Source organism: Ruditapes philippinarum, unplaced genomic scaffold (assembly GCF_026571515.1).
Source record: "Ruditapes philippinarum isolate M1 unplaced genomic scaffold, ASM2657151v2 ctg1362_1_1_1_1, whole genome shotgun sequence".
Lineage (NCBI taxonomy): Eukaryota > Metazoa > Mollusca > Bivalvia > Venerida > Veneridae > Ruditapes > Ruditapes philippinarum.
In genome coordinates, this window is record NW_026859423.1 from 765,744 (window position 1) to 788,353 (window position 22,610).

The 22,610-nt window shown below is 32.3% G+C and overlaps 1 protein-coding gene across 3 annotated transcripts in view; it reads right to left on the minus strand.

The window, feature by feature from the left end:
• LOC132756467 (ecdysone receptor-like) overlaps positions 1-22,610 on the minus strand; it is a 64,520-nt gene that overhangs the window by 33,380 nt on the left and 8,530 nt on the right. For 2 of the 3 annotated variants that reach the window (XM_060747545.1, XM_060747546.1), the window contains exon 2: positions 578-895. In XM_060747545.1, the coding sequence (XP_060603528.1) occupies positions 578-895 (318 nt within the window). Of the gene's footprint in view, positions 1-577; positions 896-3,188; positions 3,513-22,610 lie in introns of those variants that run through there. The other variant, XM_060747547.1, reaches the window with a different exon arrangement.

The following is a 22,610-nucleotide window of genomic DNA, read 5'->3' on the forward strand; positions in this document are numbered from 1 at the left end:
AACCGCAAAATATGACAGATATTATTACTCTGAAACCATTGTTTACACACTATGAAACCCATGTTTGCCCTTTCTAATGAAGGAAAAATATATTTTGTTTCTGACTTTTAATTTTAAGCCTGCCATGATCTTGAGCCGTGTTCCATGCGCTTCTTACCCCTAACCCTGCTGTATTTATGTAATGGACTTGCCCTGCTTTGAATTTGAACAGTCCATTTTAAATCCAAGGGATTAAAGTATCAAAATACAAAAGTTGTGCTGCCAACAATAAGAGACTGGTTAGACTGCATGAGTGTACAGGTCGGCCTGACTCTATACTTGTGACAAAGGCTGCAAATTCACTTCACTTTTCTGTAGGTTAAAGGTTAAGACAGTTAAATCTCAGTTAAATAGAAAAGCGTCTTTCAACAGTGCAAAAAGGTCAATACAGACTTCTGATCAGATGTCACTGATTAAACTTATGCCTGTGTCACAGCCTCACAGGGCTGACAAATCAGCTACCAACATTTTGTTGACACTAAAGTTAACCTATGTTATAAAGTCTTACACATGAATCTGCAGAAAAAATTTAACAAACCTTTGCAGCCTTCACAACTGAGTGCATTATAATGATATCCAGAGGCCCTGTCTCCACAAATCCTACACAACTCCTCCTCTATACTCTTTCCAACAATACCCGCCCCTTTTTTCTTCTTGGGGTCGTTTCCTGTGCTAGATGTAATTGCCCTTTCGCCCATAGTCATGTGCATGTCGTAATTCATATCAGGGCCTCCTAAATGTATATCTGCATCCATAGGTAGCATGGATCCTGTTGGGGAGCCGAGAACCATGTTGTCTAGGTACATGTGATTACCATGGTAACCTTGATGCACTTGCCCTTCACTTTCATTCAAAACTGAAAATAGAGGAAACAACTAAATTAAGAATGATAGTTTTTTACTTTCGAGTAAATGCTTGGTAATGGCTTAACACTTTTAGCACTAATTTTCATTTTTTAGCACTTTTTGAGAAAGGGTCTGAAATTTAAACACTTTTTAAGACTCCTGGATGAATATAATGTCATAAAAAGCCAGAAAGTATGGGAGAGTAAATCAACAAGAGATAGTACACAGAACCTGAGCAAAAAAAACATGGAAAATGAGAACTGGGTTTTTTTTAGGTTCTTGATGAAAAAGGCTGCTCTAAAATGACATTTTGAATAAAGGATCAAAACCAGATTGAATGTATTAACTCATTTATTATGAGTTTTACTTATGTTAATATGGGTAATATATATTCACACATAAAAGTTGTTCAGACAAAAACTGCACTTTCAGGATATCAATATACATGTAGATCATACTCCCACATTTAATAAATAACGCTATTAGAATTTTAAGGCACTAAATTTAAAAATAAGTTTTGTATGCAATCTTTACTTTATAGGTCATTTTGATATATACAATTCTTTCTAACAGCAATATAGCATGTGAAACTATAATAGCCTAAAGAGTCTGCCCAGAATATATTCTTATGGAAAAAAAATCAAAGATTTCCATTATATAATTCCATACAATTGATCAAAATAAGGCCACAATGTGATGGTATGGCAGAGTGTATAATATGCCCCTAATAGTAATCTATAAATGCTGGTCATGTGGGTTTAAACCCCATATGAAGCAATTTACACTCAAGGCTTTGCACTGGTTAGTTCTAGGAACAGATCCATAAGCTTAAAGCTTCCTTAGAACTTCACACTCTGTACACCCTAAAATAAGCTCCTACCCCCTCCCCCCCCCCCCCCGCTCACCCTGCCCCTACCCTACCACACCCCAATAAAAAACTTTATCAAAGTTATTTACATACTCAATAGAGTGAGAATCAACTGGTAAAGAAAAGAAACTTAATCAAGATGTGAAGTTGACAGGGCCTTAAACCTTACATTGCTTAATCACAATCACACTGGTTTAGGACGCATTGTTAACTGTTGCATTGTGGTAAGGTTTACCCTGGCTTGAAGAGTATTCAAATAGACTAGAACTACTGTAAAATACAATGAAACTTAGGGCCATGGGTTCAAACCCCAGAAAGGTCAACATATTTTTTTTCTTTTTGGTCTGTAATTTTAATGTTACATGGTAGACCATGGTTTTTCATGATAAGTAAGTACTCAGATATGCAGAATGACCATGTTATAACATGATTACATGGTCATACTCAGCACTTAGACCATGATGTGACCATGGCATTTGATGGATTTTCACTGACGACCAAGAAATAACATGTTCAGATATCAAAATCCATGAAATACTATGTTGACCATGGTACGCATTTCACCTGGGTAAAACAGAAAGTGACTGGTGCCACTGGCTCTTGACTATAATTATATTTTAAATTTTCATCTTGACATCCGGTCAGTTCCAACTAAATGAGCTGTACAAGTCCATTTAAGAAATTTAGCAGGTTATGGGTTACTGTAAATATTATATACTTTGCAGTTTTTCAGGTGAAACAATCAAAATACTCATTATAAAGTTATTATATGGGAAGCAGTCTACTATTTTTCAAATAATGTAAAACACACACAATCCTGTTTTCAAGCAATTATATCAATCAACGCTATTAATTCTGTTTACAGTAACTTTATCCTTAAGTAGTTTATATAATTATAAACTATTTGTTTTAAGTTACCTTTTTCATAAAAAGTTTTATAAATAAACTATTTAATTTATAAGCAATTAAGTTTAGTCACTTTCTACATCTATAGTATCTAGTTTGAAAACAGGAAGTTCTGGAAAAAATGTAATTATACTTGTCATAAAAGCAGTTAAAATTTTTATTTCTGATACAAAATTTGATTATTATTTTACACCATTACTGGTATTTAGATATTTAGTCAGGGCCAATCTAGTTGGGAGTCTTGATAATTTAAAGCTCATTTGAAAAAAGTTATGACATAAATTAATGCTTTGACAATGTTCTTGAAAAAAATATGGAAAAACAATTTACAAAGCAGACATGTATAATTATGTTCATATGCATTTTCTTTTTCTCTCTTCAGAAGCATCACCTTCAAGTTCTTTTCCATTTTTTAAATTTTTTTTAAATGGGGGAGGGGGGGAAATTTACTCATTCCTCACCATGAAGTTGTTGAACAAGAAAACAGTACTAATATTATATCCCATCAGTTTTTTAGTATGAATATTTACCAATAAATGATCCATTAAACACACATCTTCTATAATCAAATGTACATCCATTTTGTTAAATCCCTCTTTAAAATTTAAAATCACACTAGTATCTTGTAGTATCACATATATTTATATGTAATTTATGTGATTTTATATTTGAAGTTTATTTATAGACTTTCATAATGTCAAACTGACTTATATACAGTACACTCTTCACATGCACTAGATTTGTTATGTTTTAATTTCACAGTTGAGTAACTTTAGTCTTAATTCCTCTCTTAAATATATTCACATATTCATAAAATTCACCACGTTAATTCCTTACGTCTTTAATATAACACTAAAAGCCGACAATAAACATCGATACTTTTAACAAATCTTGCGATAAATAAATCTAATACTTGTAGATGTTAAAACCAGCCAATAGCTACTATAGATCAAATTCAAATCAATACTAGCAACAGTTACCTCCTCTCTTTATATATTACCTTTTTCTAATAACTTATGTTCTGAATAATTATATATATATATATAGCACCTCTTTACATTCTGAGACTTAAATGTCATTCTGACACAAGAGAAGAAAAAAAAAAAACAATAAAGGACACACGAACAGTGTTTTATATATAGATGTCAAACAGTATTTTATATCGTCATGCCGATATAACAGGGAAATTATTTATTTACCTATAATTTAGGTTAAGTTATATGTTTGGTGCATTATATTTACGGCATCTCCATTTTTTAAGTATCGCCATGCGCTATACCATAATAAATAGTTACACTAACAAGGAGCACAACAGCATCAACAGCTCTCTAAAACCTGTACCCAATATTACTTCATTTCTCTCTCTCCTTTTTGAAGATCAATACAACCTGACACATACTGTAGGTTAAATAACAAGGTCACCTTACACTTTCTCACTCTCTCTTTCTTGCACTCCAGCTCTCCGATACAGGGAGCATAGCAAAATAAAGTAAGGCAATATCGCCCCATTAAAGCAAAAAGGTACCAAGTGACATTTTCATGTTTTCGAGAAAATCACGTTTAAAGATTGGAAGTTCCATATCAAATCAGGTATTTACAACCTAGCAGAGCAACTTCACATATATTTAGATCATATTGAAATGTACATGCTCAAAAAGTTGGAAAGCTTATACATTACTAATTAGTGATAATTAATCAATTAAAGGAAATGGTTCCTTTTTGCACTAATAAATATTTTGACCGACAAATGCAAGAAGGTACCATATGATCACTTGGCCCCTTTTTGCATTGTATGATTTTAAACATTTGCTGTAAAATATATCCCAATAAGGTACCATATGGCAGTTGGCACCTTTTTGTCCCAACAATATTAACAAAAAGTATCATTTGGTTACAGTTTTATTATACAATGATGCAAATAATAATCTGAAATTATTGTGTTTTCAGTAAATATGACACTGCATGTTTTGAAAGTTGTCCTGTGTGATCAATCTTAATGCCTATGTCAATATGTCTAACAATATTTGTTATTTAAAATCAGAATCATTCTCATGTGAATTCATCGTGACATAACCCTTTTCTTTCTTGTTTGTTGGTTAAGTGGCATAATAATTATGAAACTATTTTGTGATTATTTCTTTTTGTACAAAAAGTAAGGCAACACAACTGAATGATACATTATTATACAGGCATTATTTTTTTTGCCCCTTCAATAGTCAAAGTATCACTCCATCTGTGAGTGACCAAATACAAGAAATTTGTGGATGATCAATCTTAAATTTGGAACTTGTGATAATATAAAGGAAGAGACGCAGCTACGAATCAATTTCTGTTTTGTCCCCTATATGAATCTGAAAAAAATATTTAACTTATTTGGCATTACCACTCTGACAAATAGAAAAGGGTTTTTAAACTTTTTATTTAGCAGGAAGGTATTTCACATGCCCCTCTTTGCAGTTAGTTTTATCCCATACATGACATACAACAGTTTTGTCTCCTAAGAAAAATACTGTCAAGATGTGTAGCAACAGAGTTTCCTTGAATAGAAAAGCTCACTCACTAATGAACAAGGGGTTGTTCCGACGGCCTTGAGATCAAAACATGCAACATTAACGCATGTGTGACTTTTGCTCCAGTTTTTTTAGCCTTTTCTTCTTTTGCATTTTCCTTCAGTTTTTGATATTCAATATAATTATTTTTCCTTGACCGTGCCATCTAGTGTGACTACTGCCTTCTTCTATTGTACAGTGTGCATAATGAACATTGGTCTTTCTTGTAAAAGGATGGTGTGTAATTTTCACAAAAGATCTTCCTATACATATGTTACTTAACATTTATTTCCTTCTTTTCACAGTTTCCGCATCTTTTAATGTTTAAGTCATGGGATAGGTATTGTTTCTTTCAGTTTTTTTCTTGTATAATTACTCTTTATGCTGTTTCACCAATTCTAGTTTATTTGCAGATGTACGCTTCCCTGTCATGTTTCTCCTTCCATATGCCTCATGTTTCTTGTTGGCAAGAGTATAGTCCATTGCTTTTCTTTTTACGTCCAATGTAAAGAAGTCATTTATACACTATCATTATCTTCACTCTGTTATCATTCCTCAATTTAAAACAGAAACAATACTCTGGGATATATTGTTATATTTGATGTCCTTATCAACATCTAGATGTGTATTCATTAAAAAGCTAAAAGGTACCAAGCAAACAATTTGTTATATAAAATAATCTTTAGGGTTGTAAATTCTTTGTGTGCAGAAAGGGACCATGTGACACATGGTTCCTTTTTGCATTAAAATAAGTGCTCAAAACTTATAAAGTCATTCAATGCAAAAAGGTACTATGTGACGCTTGGTACCTTTTTGCTCAAACTGGTATGCATATGGTACCTTTTTGCATTACTAAATGGGAAAATATTGACATTGTACCTTTTTACATAACCTTATATGTCTGTAAATAAACATGATACTACAGAGATATTTCTACAGATTAAAGATAACATTAAAACATAATGAAAAATGTTAAAAAGTCATTTTTGGCTAAAATGTTGCTTGGTACCTTTTTGCTTTAATGGGGCGATATATTTTAGTCACCAAAAACTATATTAGTAATGATTTTAAAGTTGTCCTACATCCTGTTTTATTAACACCTACCTAGCTGTTTATAACTTTTGAAATTGACTTCTCTTCATTTGGATTTCGAACTTTAGATCTTTCCATTGCTTATTAGAGGGAGAATTCAACAAATCAAAACACTATATTAGAAGATTGACAATTAGCTTTTTTTTGGTATCTTTATAGTCACGTCAATATTAGAATTCACATTTTGAGCTAAAAGCTTTTCAACTATTAAATTTTCATGAAATTTTAATGACAATCCTGGAAAGTTTCCAATGCCTTAATATTGGTAACGCTACACCATCAGGTCCAGGATGATAGCACTGTGAATGAAAAGTATAATTCTCAAGGTATTCAAAATGATCTAAAATAACAATGATATTATAGTTACAGGATTGTATATTTACTAAATTAAGGGTTTTATTTTTCAACTTTAAAAAAAAAATTTTATATCTTAAACAAATTTCATTAAATTTTTGACCACTTATTCTCAGGTGCAGTAGCAAAGGACCATTGAAAACTTATTCTTCATCACTACAATCCCCACACCCCATCATTCTGACAGCCTCCTGTTGAGTAACCAGAGGTGAAAGCACAAAATATATGACCTTTATTATTGTTATGTAAGAAATATATAGTTCTATTATTTCTGATGTTAAAACAGAAGATAAATTAATTCATTTGTAGTGTTTGATTTTATTTTTAGAAAAGCATTTTTTTTAACTTTTTTAATGCATTCCGCAAATTTATCGAGCAACCCTCACATGTAACTTAATTACATGCCGAGAAACAAAAATTTTCTGGTAAAAAGCATTTTAGATTAAATGGAGTGAATGTAAAACAAGGTTTTTAATTACAAACATGCATTCGTACAATAAAATAGTGTCCAAGAAAAAAAATGACATTCAAAAAACAACCCTAATTAATCTTTAAAGTTGTAAACATTCATTCTATAGTATGAATAAATTTCTGATAATAAGGTGGTCTGATAAAATAATCACAAAGCTCTGGTAGATGTTGTGGTAGATATTCACAGATGTATGGCAGATATCACAAAAAGGGAATCAATAAAACAAAAGTGCAGAGTGACCTAACAATAATCTTCACAGAATATAGCCTTGTGAGGAAACTTTCTTAATGGAAGTCTGACATCCTTTCATTAGACAAATCCTGAGTTTTATCCCTTAAAGTCAGATGTGGCTGGTTAAAACTAATAGGGGAAAGATAATAAGCTAAAAATGTCATAAAAGGAAAAGAGGGAGAAAAAAAACCACTTAATATTACCATTAATAAATTGCTTTGTTATTTAGATATTTTTTAAACCCTTAGTTTCTGGTAAATTTTCAAATACAGGGCTAATAAAATAATAAAATTTCCTGCAAGAAGACAAAAATTCAGATCTCTAAAAAGCTACAATGAATTAGATAATCAACTCTCAGCACTGCATGGGTATGATTCTGCCATTATGTTACACTTCTGGCAATTAGTAAATCAGCCAATTTAAAGTTTTCATGATGAATATCAGACAGAAGTTCAATTCCTACTTTTAATCATTTTGCAACAAACAATTTATATCCCTTAAACAGTTGGAACTGAATGAGATTAAGCCTTTGCCACCACTCATAGAGCCAGGCACATCCATGCAGTCTGACCAACACTCACAGTTACTATTAGCAGTTCAATTTTAGTCCTTATTGTAATCCCTTAAAATTCAGCTGGACCATTCCAAATTCAAAGCAGGGCAAATCCATTACACTAATTAATCAATTAATTTATAAACTAATAGTTTAGACGTTAAAATGCAGCAATACCAAAAGATACATGGATTAGATATCATAATAACCAAAGTGTAAAAGAAGTTCATGAACATTTAGTCTGCAAAAATTGTGTCATGAACTTGACATTGTTTGGATTTTGAACTCTCCAGGGAATTTAAGCTCTGAAAAATACTGTACTTTCTTAATTTGTGAAATGTCAAACTAGCCTGAAGGGCTTGAAATTTCAACCGATTCAGTGTACATGTACTTGAAAGGATTAACAAGACTGCTAAGGTGTTTTGGTCAATTCTGTATGTTAGGTCATATTCCCAATCAAATTATGTTCCAATTTTTATTTTTGTCAACTGTTGGATGATTTCATAATGCCAATGGCAGTTGTATATCTCTCACTCATTCTTTACAATAAGTGTGGATCAAGAGACAAAGATTTTCATTAGTTGTAGCATGATTTTCCCTAAAAAGCCTGATTGATATCAGAGGGGATTCATATACTAGCCAAAGACCAAGAGGGAGTCATGCCCCCACCCCTACCCCCATCTGCATCCGTGCATGCTTAGCACTGTTGATAATATTGAATATTTTTTGCTTCTTAGTAAGATACATCATTCCATATTCACTTAAACACACAAATATCCTCTGTACATGTGTAATAACCATTGCCACAACATAGCAAACCTAAACAGAGCAGTGCGTACAGCATTACAGGAGATATTACCAGGATTTAATTTACTTCCCTCACAGAGTAAATCAATATAATCTAAGCTCAAAGTGACATTTAACAACTTTCTATAGCTACATACTGAAATTTCTGTGGGAGGAATTTCTCCATTCAGTAGAAACTTGAAGCTCCAGGCGTCATTTTTGAAATAGAAGAAAATGCGATGACGCTGATACAGGAGAAAGAAAAAAGTATTGAATGGCACAGCATTATATTATACACAACCACTGATTTACATTTATTCAATATTTGAGAATCCAAATCATAAGTCTTCAAATCATAAAAGTACTTACTATCTTTAGAACAAACTAAAATATTTAATAATATTTCCTGAAAATGCTTACTTCCAACAAATTTTTTCAGTCATTGGTTGAAATAAAAAGAATCTGAGAAAGAATCTGAAATTAAATATAAGAAGGTTCAAAACGGCAAAATTAAAAAGGTTCAAAACGGCAAAAATTGAAAATGTTTTAAAGTCAACCTTATTGTACTTCAATGGGAATAAACACAACTTTTGGTTTACAGTGACGGATGTTTCCCAAATTGTTTGATCTTTGACCCACTGGAACATAAAAATATGGCTCAACTATGAAGAAAAGTAAGAAATTTTTTTTTTTTTCATTTAAATAACCTTGACCACAACCACAAAAAGCATTGTTTTATTTTGTGTTGGCTTTTAAGTCACATGGACATCTTGTAAAGCTACATGGCCAATTTTCAGCCTTATAATGTTTGAAAATATTACCTAGCTGGATAAGCCTCCAGAAGCAGCCATAGTATTTCAAGAAAATCAGTATTGAGAAAATTTGCACTGCATTTTTAAGAAAAGTTAAAAGATTCAAATTAAAAGTAATAATTTCCATGTTATGTGCAATTAGGGATGAATTTTGCACTATTTTTCACCATATCTCTACCTGTGTTACTAACACAGGGCTATAATTACATATTTTTACCTCTTTTTGGTAATTTACATTCAGTTGTAAGTGCCGTTTGCAACAAGTAGGCTAAATTATATTTTTTGTTCATTTGACAATATTTTACTTTTTTACACATTTTCAAAATTTTCATGGAAATTAGCCGGAATCTGGTCTCAGGACTGCTGCTTAAAAAATTTGAAGTCTATTTATCTAATAGTAAAACTATATCAAATATCATTAAAACAATATAATAGTATTCAAAGGTAGACAGATGGTAAAATAATTGTATCCTAAGGCATACTTTTTTACATCCTCAAGACATATATCTGTACTTGTTATATTATTAAATTGGCAAAAACTTCGCACAGCAGTCTCTCGATATTGTGGTTGAAAAACAAATTTTGCACTTTTCACTAAAAATGATAAAACCTACATTATAATTAATTATACTCTTTCTTTCCCTTTTTGGTACATTTTTTTTTTTAATATTTTCTATTAAAACCCTGTCATAATAATGCAAAATGAACTTTTTTTTATTTTTTTGGTTACAGTTTAACCCCGAATAACCCTGTTAAGGGCAATTGGGGGAAAAGGGTTTCACATGTCCCGCACTAAATTTATTTAGAGAAAAAGATTGCTTTTGAAAAAAAAATGCTAGGGCCACAGCTTTAAATTACAACACTAAGCCTTGAAACCTTCAGACAATAAGTTTTTTTGTTTTTTTTACAAATATGTAAATTTTGGAAATTCAATGCCCCCGGTGCGGGGGAAATTTTTTACCCCGGGCCCCTAAAATTTTTAAACCAATCGTGCTAGAGGTTCACTACACAATGTTTCATGCAAAATATCTAACCTCTAGCATTTGTCTAAGTTTTTACTATAAGTTTTACTATATACATATAAGGAAAACCAATGACCCCATGGCTTAATTTGAATAATCTGGGTAGAGGTCTACCAGACAATGCCTTATGCAAAATATCTAAGCTCTAGGCCTTTTGGGTCTTTACAAGAAGGTATTTTAGTTTTTACTATATGTACATATAGTGAAAATCAATGACCCCCGGGGTGGGGCTGATTTTGACCCTTAAGGGCTATAATTTAAACAACCTTGGTAAGGGTCTACCAGACAATGCCTTATGCAAAATATCTAAGCTCTAGGCCTTTTGGGTCTTTACAAGAAGGAATTTTAAGTTTTTACCATATGTACATATAGAGAAAATCAATGACCCCCGGGGCGGGGTCGATTTTGACCCCAGGGCTATAATTTGAACAATCTTGGTAGAGGTCTACCAGACAATGCCTTATGCAAAATATCTAAGCTCTAGGCCTTTTGGGTCTTTCCAAGAAGATTTTTAAAATTTATTCTTATAATTCATTTTTGGTTGGCATGGCAACCAGATTTCTGCATGGAATGAAATTCTTTGAACAACTTTGGAAGCCCTTCACCCAAGGATCAATCCTGCCAAAATTGGTTGAAATTGGACTAGTGGCTATTCACAAGAAGATTTTTTAAGTTCACTATATAATCTATAGAACACATACCGGTACACACACAAACAGGTGAATCGCTATATGCCACCGCATCGCAGATGCTGCAGTGGCATAAAAAGAAGAGTAAATAAAATTGCAAAAAATCTTTTTTATATATTATTAACTATGAATAAATTATTTCAAAGTCTTGGAAAACTACTAAAAGTAATTCTTAACCAACCATGACTGTGGTAGCTCTGACAATTTAGGATCAAAATACTACAATATTAAGTAATGAAGTGGTGACTGATTTTAAACACTTACTTAAATGAACTTGTACATTTTTCAATATAAAACTTTTAAACACTTAACATTGAAAAAGTCCGATTAGTCTTCAAAAAGGAAAAGAGCGGGACTGTAAACCCGGGGCCGCCGGGCATGTTCAATTTCGCGTCATTTTCATAAAACCCTTGCTACAGCCCTTAGACTGTTTTCCCTTTGGTTTTTTGCATGAAACGGAATTTTATCATTTCCTTTTGGGGAAAAGTAAGGCAACTAGAAAATTTTTTAAACTGCTTGAGTTTATGCTGGGGGAGGGGGGGCAGGGGCCTGAATTTGCTCTGGAAAATTCAATGTGGCTTACTGCCATGATCCAGAGTGAAAATTACCAACACCACAACAGTTAATTTTTGAGAAATTTTCAAAATATGTACTCACTGAATATAAAAAGTAAATAGCAAACAATGTAGATAAAAATCAGATAGTACTGATAAGACTGCTACTACATTATCTTGGTCAGCATTGACCATGCAGATTGGGAATAACTTCTGTCAATGTCATTGGTGAGTTAAACTCAACTCATTCTGCATGAAAAAATAGCTTTTATTGGAAGCTTTATGAACTTACAATCTCAAATTCCATTATAGGTAACACAGTGTCATATCAACATAGGTAACACAGTGTCATTTCAACATAGGTAACACAGTGTCATATCAACATAGGTAACACAGTGTCATATCAACATAGGTAACACAGTGTCATATCAACATAGGTAACACAGTGTCATTTCAACATAGGTAACACAGTGTCATTTCAACATAGGTAACACAGTGTCATTTCAACATAGGTAACACAGTGTCTGTCATTTCAACATAGGTAACACAGTGTCATTTCAACATAGGTAACACAGTGTCTGTCATTTCAACATAGGTAACACAGTGTCATTTCAACATATGTAACACAGTGTCATTTCAAACATAGGTAACACAGTGTCATTTCAACATAGGTAACAACAGTGTCATTTCAACATAGGTAACACAGTGTCATATCAACATAGGTAACACAGTGTCATTTCAACATAGGTAACACAGTGTCATTTCAACATAGGTAACACAGTGTCATTTCAACATAGGTAACACAGTGTCATTTCAACATAGGTAACACAGTGTCATTTCAACATAGGTAACACAGTGTCATAATCAACATAGGTAACACAGTGTCATTTCAACATAGGTAACACAGTGTCATATCAACATAGGTAACACAGTGTCATATCAACATAGGTAACACAGTGTCATTTCAACATAGGTAACACAGTGTCATTTCAACATAGGTAACACAGTGTCATTTCAACATAGGTAACACAGTGTCATTTCAACATAGGTAACACAGTGTCATATCAACATAGGTAACACAGTGTCATTTCAACATAGGTAACACAGTGTCATTTCAACATAGGTAACACAGTGTCATTTCAACATAGGTAACACAGTGTCATTTCAACATAGGTAACACAGTGTCATATCAACATAGGTAACACAGTGTCATTTCAACATAGGTAACACAGTGTCATATCAACATAGGTAACACAGTGTCATTTCAACATAATGAAACAAATGATTTATAAGACATTTTCATAGTCATGAAAGATTCATGATACCATATTTGTACTACATGCATCAGTGCTGTTGTTAATAGAAAATGATGTACCTGTTCCTTCATTCTACAACTATGTGTAAAATAATCCTGCTTTTACTTCAAGTTATTCCTTTAACTTAAAACATATCTCAATAATTATGGTATCAAAATAAATTTGTTACTACAATATGATAAACACAGTCTTTGCTTTTAAAAATGAGTTATACATATTATAACTATCTGAATAGACAAAAACCGAAACATTTGGGCACATGTTACACACTGTCAATAAAATATTCAATATTTCAACGTTATTTTCATTTTGTTAGGCTGTTATTTTATCTAACAATGTACATCTTTTTCCTAATTTATATTCTGGAACCAATACTGGACTCATCTGAGAAACCTCGCCGTGACCGAAGAACATGAGACTCAAACCAATCACCTGGAATGATGACAGGGCCCATGAAAAGGGGAAAATTGTGTTGAGGAGGGGTTATACAAGAGCTGTCCGTAAGACAGCGCGCTCGACTTTTTTATTGCTTGCCAATAAAAAAAGTTTTTGCAGTAAAAGGCAATACAAGAATCTCTGTATTTTTAAAGTGAACAATGGCCATGAGCATTAAGATATTTAGTGAAGAATTATTTTACTGAATTGTGTGATACCCTTGAACACTGCAGGTTCAGTGGATAGGAATGAATTTTTTTAGATTTTTTAAGTTTTTTAGTGCTTGCCTATAATACAAAACATTGACAGTTAAGGGCCATAATTCAAATAAAATCTTTGACAGAATTACCTTCTCCTGGACATGTTTGGGAATCATGATTGTAAACAAGTATTCCAACTTTCAAATTAATATCTCAAACAGTTCAGTCAAAAAAGTGGACTGGTACTAAAAACTTAACCAAGATTCTAAGTCGATAAAAGGCCTTAATTTTTAAAACAAATCCTTGACAGAGTTACCTTCTCTTGCGTACAGATGGGGGTAATGATGTGAAATAGCATTAAAAGTTTCAAAGCAATATCTCAAAGGGTTAAGGCAATAAGTGGATTTTACCCATATTCAATGTATTTTCTAAGTCAAAAAGGGGCATAATTCTGTCAAAAACCTTGACAGAGTTATGTCCTCTTGTCTGTTGATGAAGGTCGTGATGGTAAACAAGTATGGTCAGTTTCAAAGCAATACCTCCAATGGTTTTGAAATAAAGTGAGGTGGTAACAAAAAACTTAACCAAGCTCAATACACTTTCTAAGTCAAAAAAGGGCCATAATTCTGTCAAAAACCTTGACAGAGTTATGTACTCTTGTCTGTAGATGGAGGTTATGATGGTGAACAAGTATGGTAAGTTTCAAAGCCATACTTGTAATACTTCTGAAATAAAGTGGGGTGGTACGAAAAACTTAACCAAGGTGTGACGCCAACGCCGACGCCGGGGCGAGTAGGATAGCTCCCCTTTTCATAGAAAAGTCGAGCTAAAAAGGGGGAAATTTAGACACAGAGAAAATAGTCTATTTTATGTTAAATTGTAATACAATTTGTAACAATTATCTTTTTAAACTAGTCCCTCTCTTACAATAAAATTTATCTCAAATGTATGAATGGGCTGAAATTTGTTCGGCCAAATATTGGCCCTAAAGCAAGCACTGCGTTAACAGCTATTACACCTGAAGCCTAAACTTGCTGGAATTATAAAGTTATTAGCCTTTGCCACCAGTATAGACCCAGGCTGGCCTGTATGTCTGTGCAGTCTGACCAGACTCTATACCGTTAGTAACTCAATTATTACAGATGTATTCCTATTGAAATTTCCCAAAAAAATTTTTAAAAAGGGCTCTTTTCCCTTATCTGAAGCAAGCAAATGAAATTTACTATTTAAAAAAATTACTTTTAGCAGGTTTAAAATTTTTTTATTATAAGGCCCTTTATACTTTTAAAAAAATGAATTCAAAAGCAAAAGTATTCCCCCTGTAATTTAAACTTTATTTTATCAAGTTTTTAAAATCAATTTTTGTTAAAATTTCTTCCTGTATTAAAATTTTTTAGATAAATTAAAATTTTGTTTTCGGGTTTAAACACTTTCTTTTTTTTTTTGTTTGGGTTTTTTGCTTAAGACAGTAAGGGCAAAAATTTAAAGGGGAAATTTTTCCCGTTTTTAAAGGGGGAGGAAGACCTTTTTATGTACCCCCCTTTGGGGCATTATTTTTAGGGACAAACCAAAACAACCTGAGGGAAAACCACCGGGTTTTCGTAAAACTATTGAAATTTTTGAAAAATAATCATTCGAAAGCTAATTCTAAAAGAAAAACCTTGCAAGTAAGGATATTCCTTTTCTCTTTAAGATGTGTGCAGATTGGCAATTATAATTTAGTCCATATATCTTACTCTAAATTAAAAAGTGCTATTTATAAAACAAGGTATAGATATAATTATTTCTAGTACTTTAAAATGTCAAAGTGCAGATTGACCTGCAATAAAAAAAAACGATCAATAAAAGCAATTAATTAATAGTACATGGAAAAAGAAGCCAGGCATATAATAAGTTCAATTATTCTAAAACAGCAGCTGTGCCCAGTGTTGTATGATCACAAGTTAGATTTTTAAATTAACCATCTTGATTATTGTAACAATATCTAAGTTTAGAGATAAGTTAATAATAACATATTTATGTGTAAGCACAACTTTTTTTTGTGTTCAGGATTATCAGTCAAAACAACACAGTTACCAGCAATCCTAAAAAGAACTCCACTGAGGTCAAAATTTAAAAAAATAAAATTTGTATTTCTTACCAGTAAGATCAGTTGGGGTATTTAACATGGAAAGATTTGCAAAATGAGCAGCGTCATGACAAGACCAACATAGTGCGTTTGCGACCAGCATGGATCCAGACCAGCTTGCGCATATACACAGTCTGATCAGGATCCATGCTGTTTGCTTACCAACTCTATTACAAGTGGAGAAACTGATAGCGAACAGCATGGATCCTGATCAGACTGCGCGGATGCGCAGGCTGGTCTGGATCCATGTTGGTCGCAAACACACTCTGTTGATTTTGTCATGACGCAGCTCAAATTTTCTCAGAAATTAATTGCAGTGAAAAGCTTTACAATACCTTCAATTTTGGGTCTTTTTTCACACTTAGAATAATTAATTATTCTGCAAAATGAAAGTGAACAAATGATCTAAAATTTTGCAAACAAATTATAGACCTTTATCATATCACATTAATCTCAAAAAATTATGAGTCGCGTCATAATATAAAAATCATCAGTGGAGTCCCTTTAACATGCTAAGTCTTAAATTTCAATATGGTGAATATCATCTATTTGTTTAAGTGAAAATTTCAAATAATATAATGTAATGACTGAATAGCAAACAGAACATAGCATGGATGTGCTGGCTGATCTTAGTTTGCACAGATTGCATGGACAAAATATGTTGCCACCAGATTAAGGGTTAAAGGTCATACTGTATGGCGACCCTACAGCTTTTCTGGTCATAACAATCCACCAACATTATTGACAAGAAAATTCACCAAAGTAAGGCTCCAGTTAGCTCAGGTCTATCTTAAAGGATAACTCCTGTGAAAGTAATGGTCAAAATCAATCTTGTTATAAACATGGAGATATATCTAGCTTTAAGTTATTCTGGAAAACAACAGACAACATTTAAGCCATGGACAACTGACATATTGCCAACTCACACACAAGCTCATCTGTGAGCACTTTGTACCCAGGTGAGCTAATTAAAATACAAAATAAAATATTAAATTTAAAGTCAAAGATTTAAAAAAAAAAACTAATTGGATAAAGGATCAAGTAATGAAAAAGTAATTGTCTGACATATGTTGCTCTTTAAATATGGATTTAAAGTCTAATTCAGATTAATCTCTTTATGCAAGTATCATTAGCACATATTTCATTATTTTGTTTGGTATATTTTTTCAATGTTTAACATGTCTCAAGGTAAAGTGATATATGCATATAGCTTAACTACCTGACACAATATTATCATAAAGTTCATAAGTTTGAAAAGAACTCACTGAACTGTAAAATTCTCACTGTAAAGAGCAAAACAGTCATGACCTGTACACAAGTTAACATACAAAAATGTGTGCACTTTTCTCCAGAAAGGGCACATTAAATGTATCAGTTATGTATGACCAAAAAAAAACTGGTTTATTTCACCTTCACTTATAAAATTTGGTATAAAAAGCAATAGGGTCCTGCATGTTGTATAAAATTTTCTCCGGACCTAAAACATGTAAAATCACTAACTTGGCCATGGCCAGCAGATGCTGATTTTGTGGTCAGTAGGTCAAGGGTCATGGTCACCACGGCCTTGACCAATAAAAGCTTGTGTGACCAATAACTAGTAAATGTGACAATTTATATAAATAAATTAATTCTTCTCAATAAATTGAGTAGTAAAATATTTAAGTCTTAGGTTTTATGAAACTAAATTAATAAAATGATTTAAAGTTTTATCAAAGAATAACATCAATGTCAGTTTTACACATACTATTTAATCATTATACAGTACTTGGAACTTGTAGATATATGTAAACTAAAGGTAACTTATTGTATTCCACTATGTAAATTTTAGATACAATTTACTTTGCTTTAATATACCATAAAGAAGCCCCCCTTCCCCCCCCTCTCAATGGGAATGAAAGACGTCCCAAATATCAGTCTTAAGATATTATGGTAGAGTTCCAGAAATCATGGTAAGTAACTGCCTTAAAATATCAAGTAACAACTGCCTCCAAGTCTAGTCTGCATCACATTGACAAACCTAGCTCAGTCCAAGGTCAAATGGTAACAGTCTCCTACTTTGAATCGCTTAAGATGTGGAAGGTCACTGTGCACACTCATGCGTGAAAATAATGTACCGCATCAAAAGGCACCGGAAATTTGCAATTACATAACGGCTTTTATATTGGTGTATAACCTTCACAAGCTCTGAATAATAACGGTAACAAAGTTCAAAAGGCACCGGAAATTTGCAATTACATAACGGCTTTTATATTGGTGCATAACCTTCACAAGCTCTGAATAATAACGGTAACAAAGTTGTGATATAAATAACTATCTACATGTATATTTTTCCTGCAACCTCTGTGAATGTTAATATTCAAGGATCTTTAATGTATGATATACAATCATGCATTGTACATCTTTTTTTAAGACATTTAACCAATATTTGCAATTTAATCAACATCTACATAATTATGTATATAACTGTTATAATGTAACATATTGAGACACCAACTGAATACATGAGCATTTGATTTACTTGGAAAATGTCACATATGCTGCAGCTTTAAAAATATACAAAAAGGAAAATTTACATTGAGATCTGCTGTATCACTGTGTTTTTACTTCAATCAAATTATGACAGCATTTAATCAAGCCCATGATTATGATATGTCAATTCTATCAGTTTTGATCTTTAGTTTTCAGCCAAGGGCTGTTTGTTGCTGAATAGACTTTCTAAATTCAAATGCAAAAGGGCAGAACTGAATAAATCTAGGATTTTCATTGGTCATTTTAATCCTTAACTACTCACAAGTGCCCAGACGGGGAAAGCTTTAAATATTCAGGGCCATCTGACTTTGACAAACCCAATGTCTGTTTTATCTGAGGCATTTTTTTCAACTTGTCCCTCTGATATTTATAAAGGAAAGTTTGGACAGAATTACATCTAAACAATTGATTTTACACCCCTGTTGTTGTACTAAATGCAAACACCTCTGGTCTCTGATGAATGGAATTGGCAAAAGTATAAAGGTCACAGCTCATAGATTATTGTTACAAAACTACTTGTTTGTGTAAATGGTTACCTGTCATACATTTTGTGAACTGTGATATTATGAATCAATTTACAAAATTAATGGTGTGCTATTTCTCTACCTTTACAATAAGTCTGTCAAATGTATTTTAATTCATAACTGAAAACTCAAACTGTTATTTAAAATGTTGCCATGAAGTTTAAAGCAACTGTTAATATTATCACTTCCACTTCAAAAACCTTTTTAAAGCTTACGTATATATACACTATCACATTGATTACATAATGTTTTTGATCAGTTCTCCAGAAATCCTCAAAAGATAAAAACATCTCAGACTATTTAAAGTAACAGAATATGAATGTTTAAAAAGATAAAGATTATTAATAATAATACCTTATATATTTACTCTTTTATTCAGCTGATAACAAACAGTTCTATCATGTAATCTTTCTTCATTCTGACTTACAATAACATTAACAGTTTATTTTGACTTACAACTACAAAAAGTCCAATATCTTTCTTCATTTGGACTAATTACAAACAGTCCAATACTCCTTTTCAATTCCAACAGCCCAATATTCCTTTTTTATTCTGTCTTACAATTACAAACAGTCTAATTCTTTATTTATTCTGACTTAATACAAACAGTCCAATATTATATATATATATACAATCCAATTCTTTTTTATAATGACTTATTATAATTACAAACAGTCCAATATATGTTTTGATTCTGACATACTAGTTATCATCACAGTCTAATATATTCAATATATTCTTTTCTTTTAAAATGTCAAATATACAATTTACATTCAATCCAGTATCTTTTTAATCATAATTTCATTTTCACAGTCATTCTAATTATCCTTGTATTCTTATGTAAGAATCCTGTTTTTTTATATACTGCGTGCATTCAAACATCACAACAGAAACAATAAATCTGTATCTAAACTTGAAAAGTCTATTGTCAGTATATGACTGGACATTTCAAAGAATATTAAATCGGCATTAGTACCTTTGACAATGGAAAGAATCTTTGACAATATTAAGTGTTTATCATAATACATAGGTAGATCTTCTGTCACTGTACCAACTGACCTTTGTGAATTACGAAGACAGACCAATATGCCAACTCTTTGAACTAACTGACCCTTGACTTATTTTTTGCATTTGTGCTTTTTTTTTAAAATCTCTTCTGTACAAAATATTATAAAAAATTTAAAATACTAAAATACTATCAGTATTGTACATTAAACAGTTTTATTTGCATTCAATCTTAAAACCCTGCTAGAAATGTCTATTCCTAAATAATTCAGTTAATGTATATAAACTTAGTGACCCTTAAAGTCTGGTTCTAAATCGATCTCAACCCCAGGATGCAATACTTATTAGGTAACTTACGTAAAAAAATCACACAAGGTGATGTTTTATGCCAAATATGTATATACTGGTCATTTCTGTTAAAGGGGAAAAGTTCTACTATACAAGTTTATGTAAACTAAGTGACCCCTTGGGACAGGCCATTTTAACCCAAAGGGCATGATTTATAAAACATTTTGGAAAGGTCTAGACAGTGCTACATGCTTAATATCAGAAAGCTATGAGCAATGTTGTTCCTTGTTGTTTCGAAAAGAACACTTAAATGTATATGCCCATATAATTCTTATGTTTAAAGAGCCAATTTTGATCCTTAGAGGCAAGATTAACTTTTGTAGAGGATCACTGTGTAAAGGTTATGCTTGGTGAAAAATATCTAAGCTCTAGGCATTCTCTGAAAATGGAAGAGTAGATTTCAAAGACTACATATTTTTTTATTCTATTTATATTAGCTCTTGTGACAGATTTATGCATCAGGTTGGAACCATTAATATAACTTGTAGTGGGTCAGCAAAAGATAAAGAACGCCCAAAACTGAAATGTTACAGGCTTGGTTTGACTGAAGAAGTTCATGGAAGGTACTGGAAAGAGCATGCTACCGGCCAAAACCAAACTAATGTGGTTTATGGGAAGATTGTTTTTAAAGAAATTGTGGATAACAACAGATAAAACACCAATGGATCACTGATACAGTGTCTCAGCTTGCAGTCATTATAAATATAATATTTTTTTATCGAACAATGTCAAATATTACAGAATACATCGCAGTACAAGGGTTTTCCACTTATTGCCTTTGCAATGAAATTAACAGGTAATTATCACCATATTGTTCAGCAAAAATGACTTGAAATTCCACAAGCCAATGAACTGGACATAAAAATTCCACCTCCGGCAGGTATAAGTACTGCCCCCCACCCCCCAAAAAACAAGCAATTATCATAGTATTGCAAGCAATCCATAAGTCCCCTACCGGTTAGAACCCCAGCAACATTCTGAAGGGCCATTGGCCATTAACTTATGTTTCTATTTTAAGTAAATTTGTTGAAAAAGTTCTTTAAAAGTGATCACAGGAAACAGTTTTTATGTACAGACAGTCAGACGGACTGAAGGACAGTCTAAAGTTAATTTTTAAACATCCCTGTTATCAAAATATAACATTTTAAAAAAGGCAAAATTCTTAAAAAGGAGATAACTCTTGAAATAAAGATGCAAGATGTCATACGTGATGTGAGTGTAACAAAGAACAATTAGTAATGAAGGTATGAATAATGAATGTTTATTTTGAATTTGAAGTAAATGAAAGTTAAAAGAACGAATAGGAAAAATTAAAAGTTTAAGGAGGAGATTATTCTGGAAATATGGATGCTAGATTTATAAACCTTGTCATAATTATTATTATGATGTGGGAGTTTGAAGAAAATCCTATCATGATTGAAGAAGTTGGAGTAAAAATTACCAATTTCTCAAAAAAGTACAAAAAGGGGCATAATTCTGGAAATAGTCTTGGGAGGTAATTCTGATAAATTTTGTCCTAGAGTTGTAAACATTGTCACAGATGATGTGGTTGATGACTAGCAACTTATATTTAAAGTTTGAAGAAAATACCTTAAGAAATAAAGAACTTATAGTGAAAAAACTTAAAAACTAGAATCAGAAATCTTGAAATTCAGTCTATTTGTTGCCATAGCAACCAGAATTTTCAACATAGGAAGATAAGAAAAGGATGTTCATAATTTCCATACTGCCATCTACCCATATGTCAAGTTTCATAAAAATATTGTCAGTACTTTTTGTGTTATCGCAGGATCCAGGTTATGTGTAAAATTTGCCATATTTTCAGTCTATTTGTTGCCATAGCAACCAGAATTTTCAGCATAGGAAAAAAAGAAAAAGGCGTGCATAATCTACATACTGCCATCTATCCATATATTAAGTTTCATTAAAATATTTTCAGTACTTTTTGTGTTATCGCGGGATCCAGGTTATGTGTAAAATTTGCCATATTTACAGTCTATTTGTTGCCATAGCAACCAGAATTTTCAACATAGGAAGAAAAAAAAACGGACTGATGGATGGACGGACAGACGGACGGAGGGTAAACCTAAAGTCCCCTCCGGTAAACCGGTAGGGGACTAAAAAAGATTTGGGGACCTTGTAAGTGTAACTGGACATTGAAGGGATGTTGAACACTGTTATTAGACAATGTGTGGGCATTGAGCTTAACTGTCATAGAAATCATCTCATATTGCCAGCCTATTATTACTCCCCAGGTCAGTCAGTACACAATATTATATATATAGTGTAACTGGACACTCATTTAGTTTTCTCTGACAAAACAGGCTTACCTTAAGCTTTTTCTGTAAGAGCA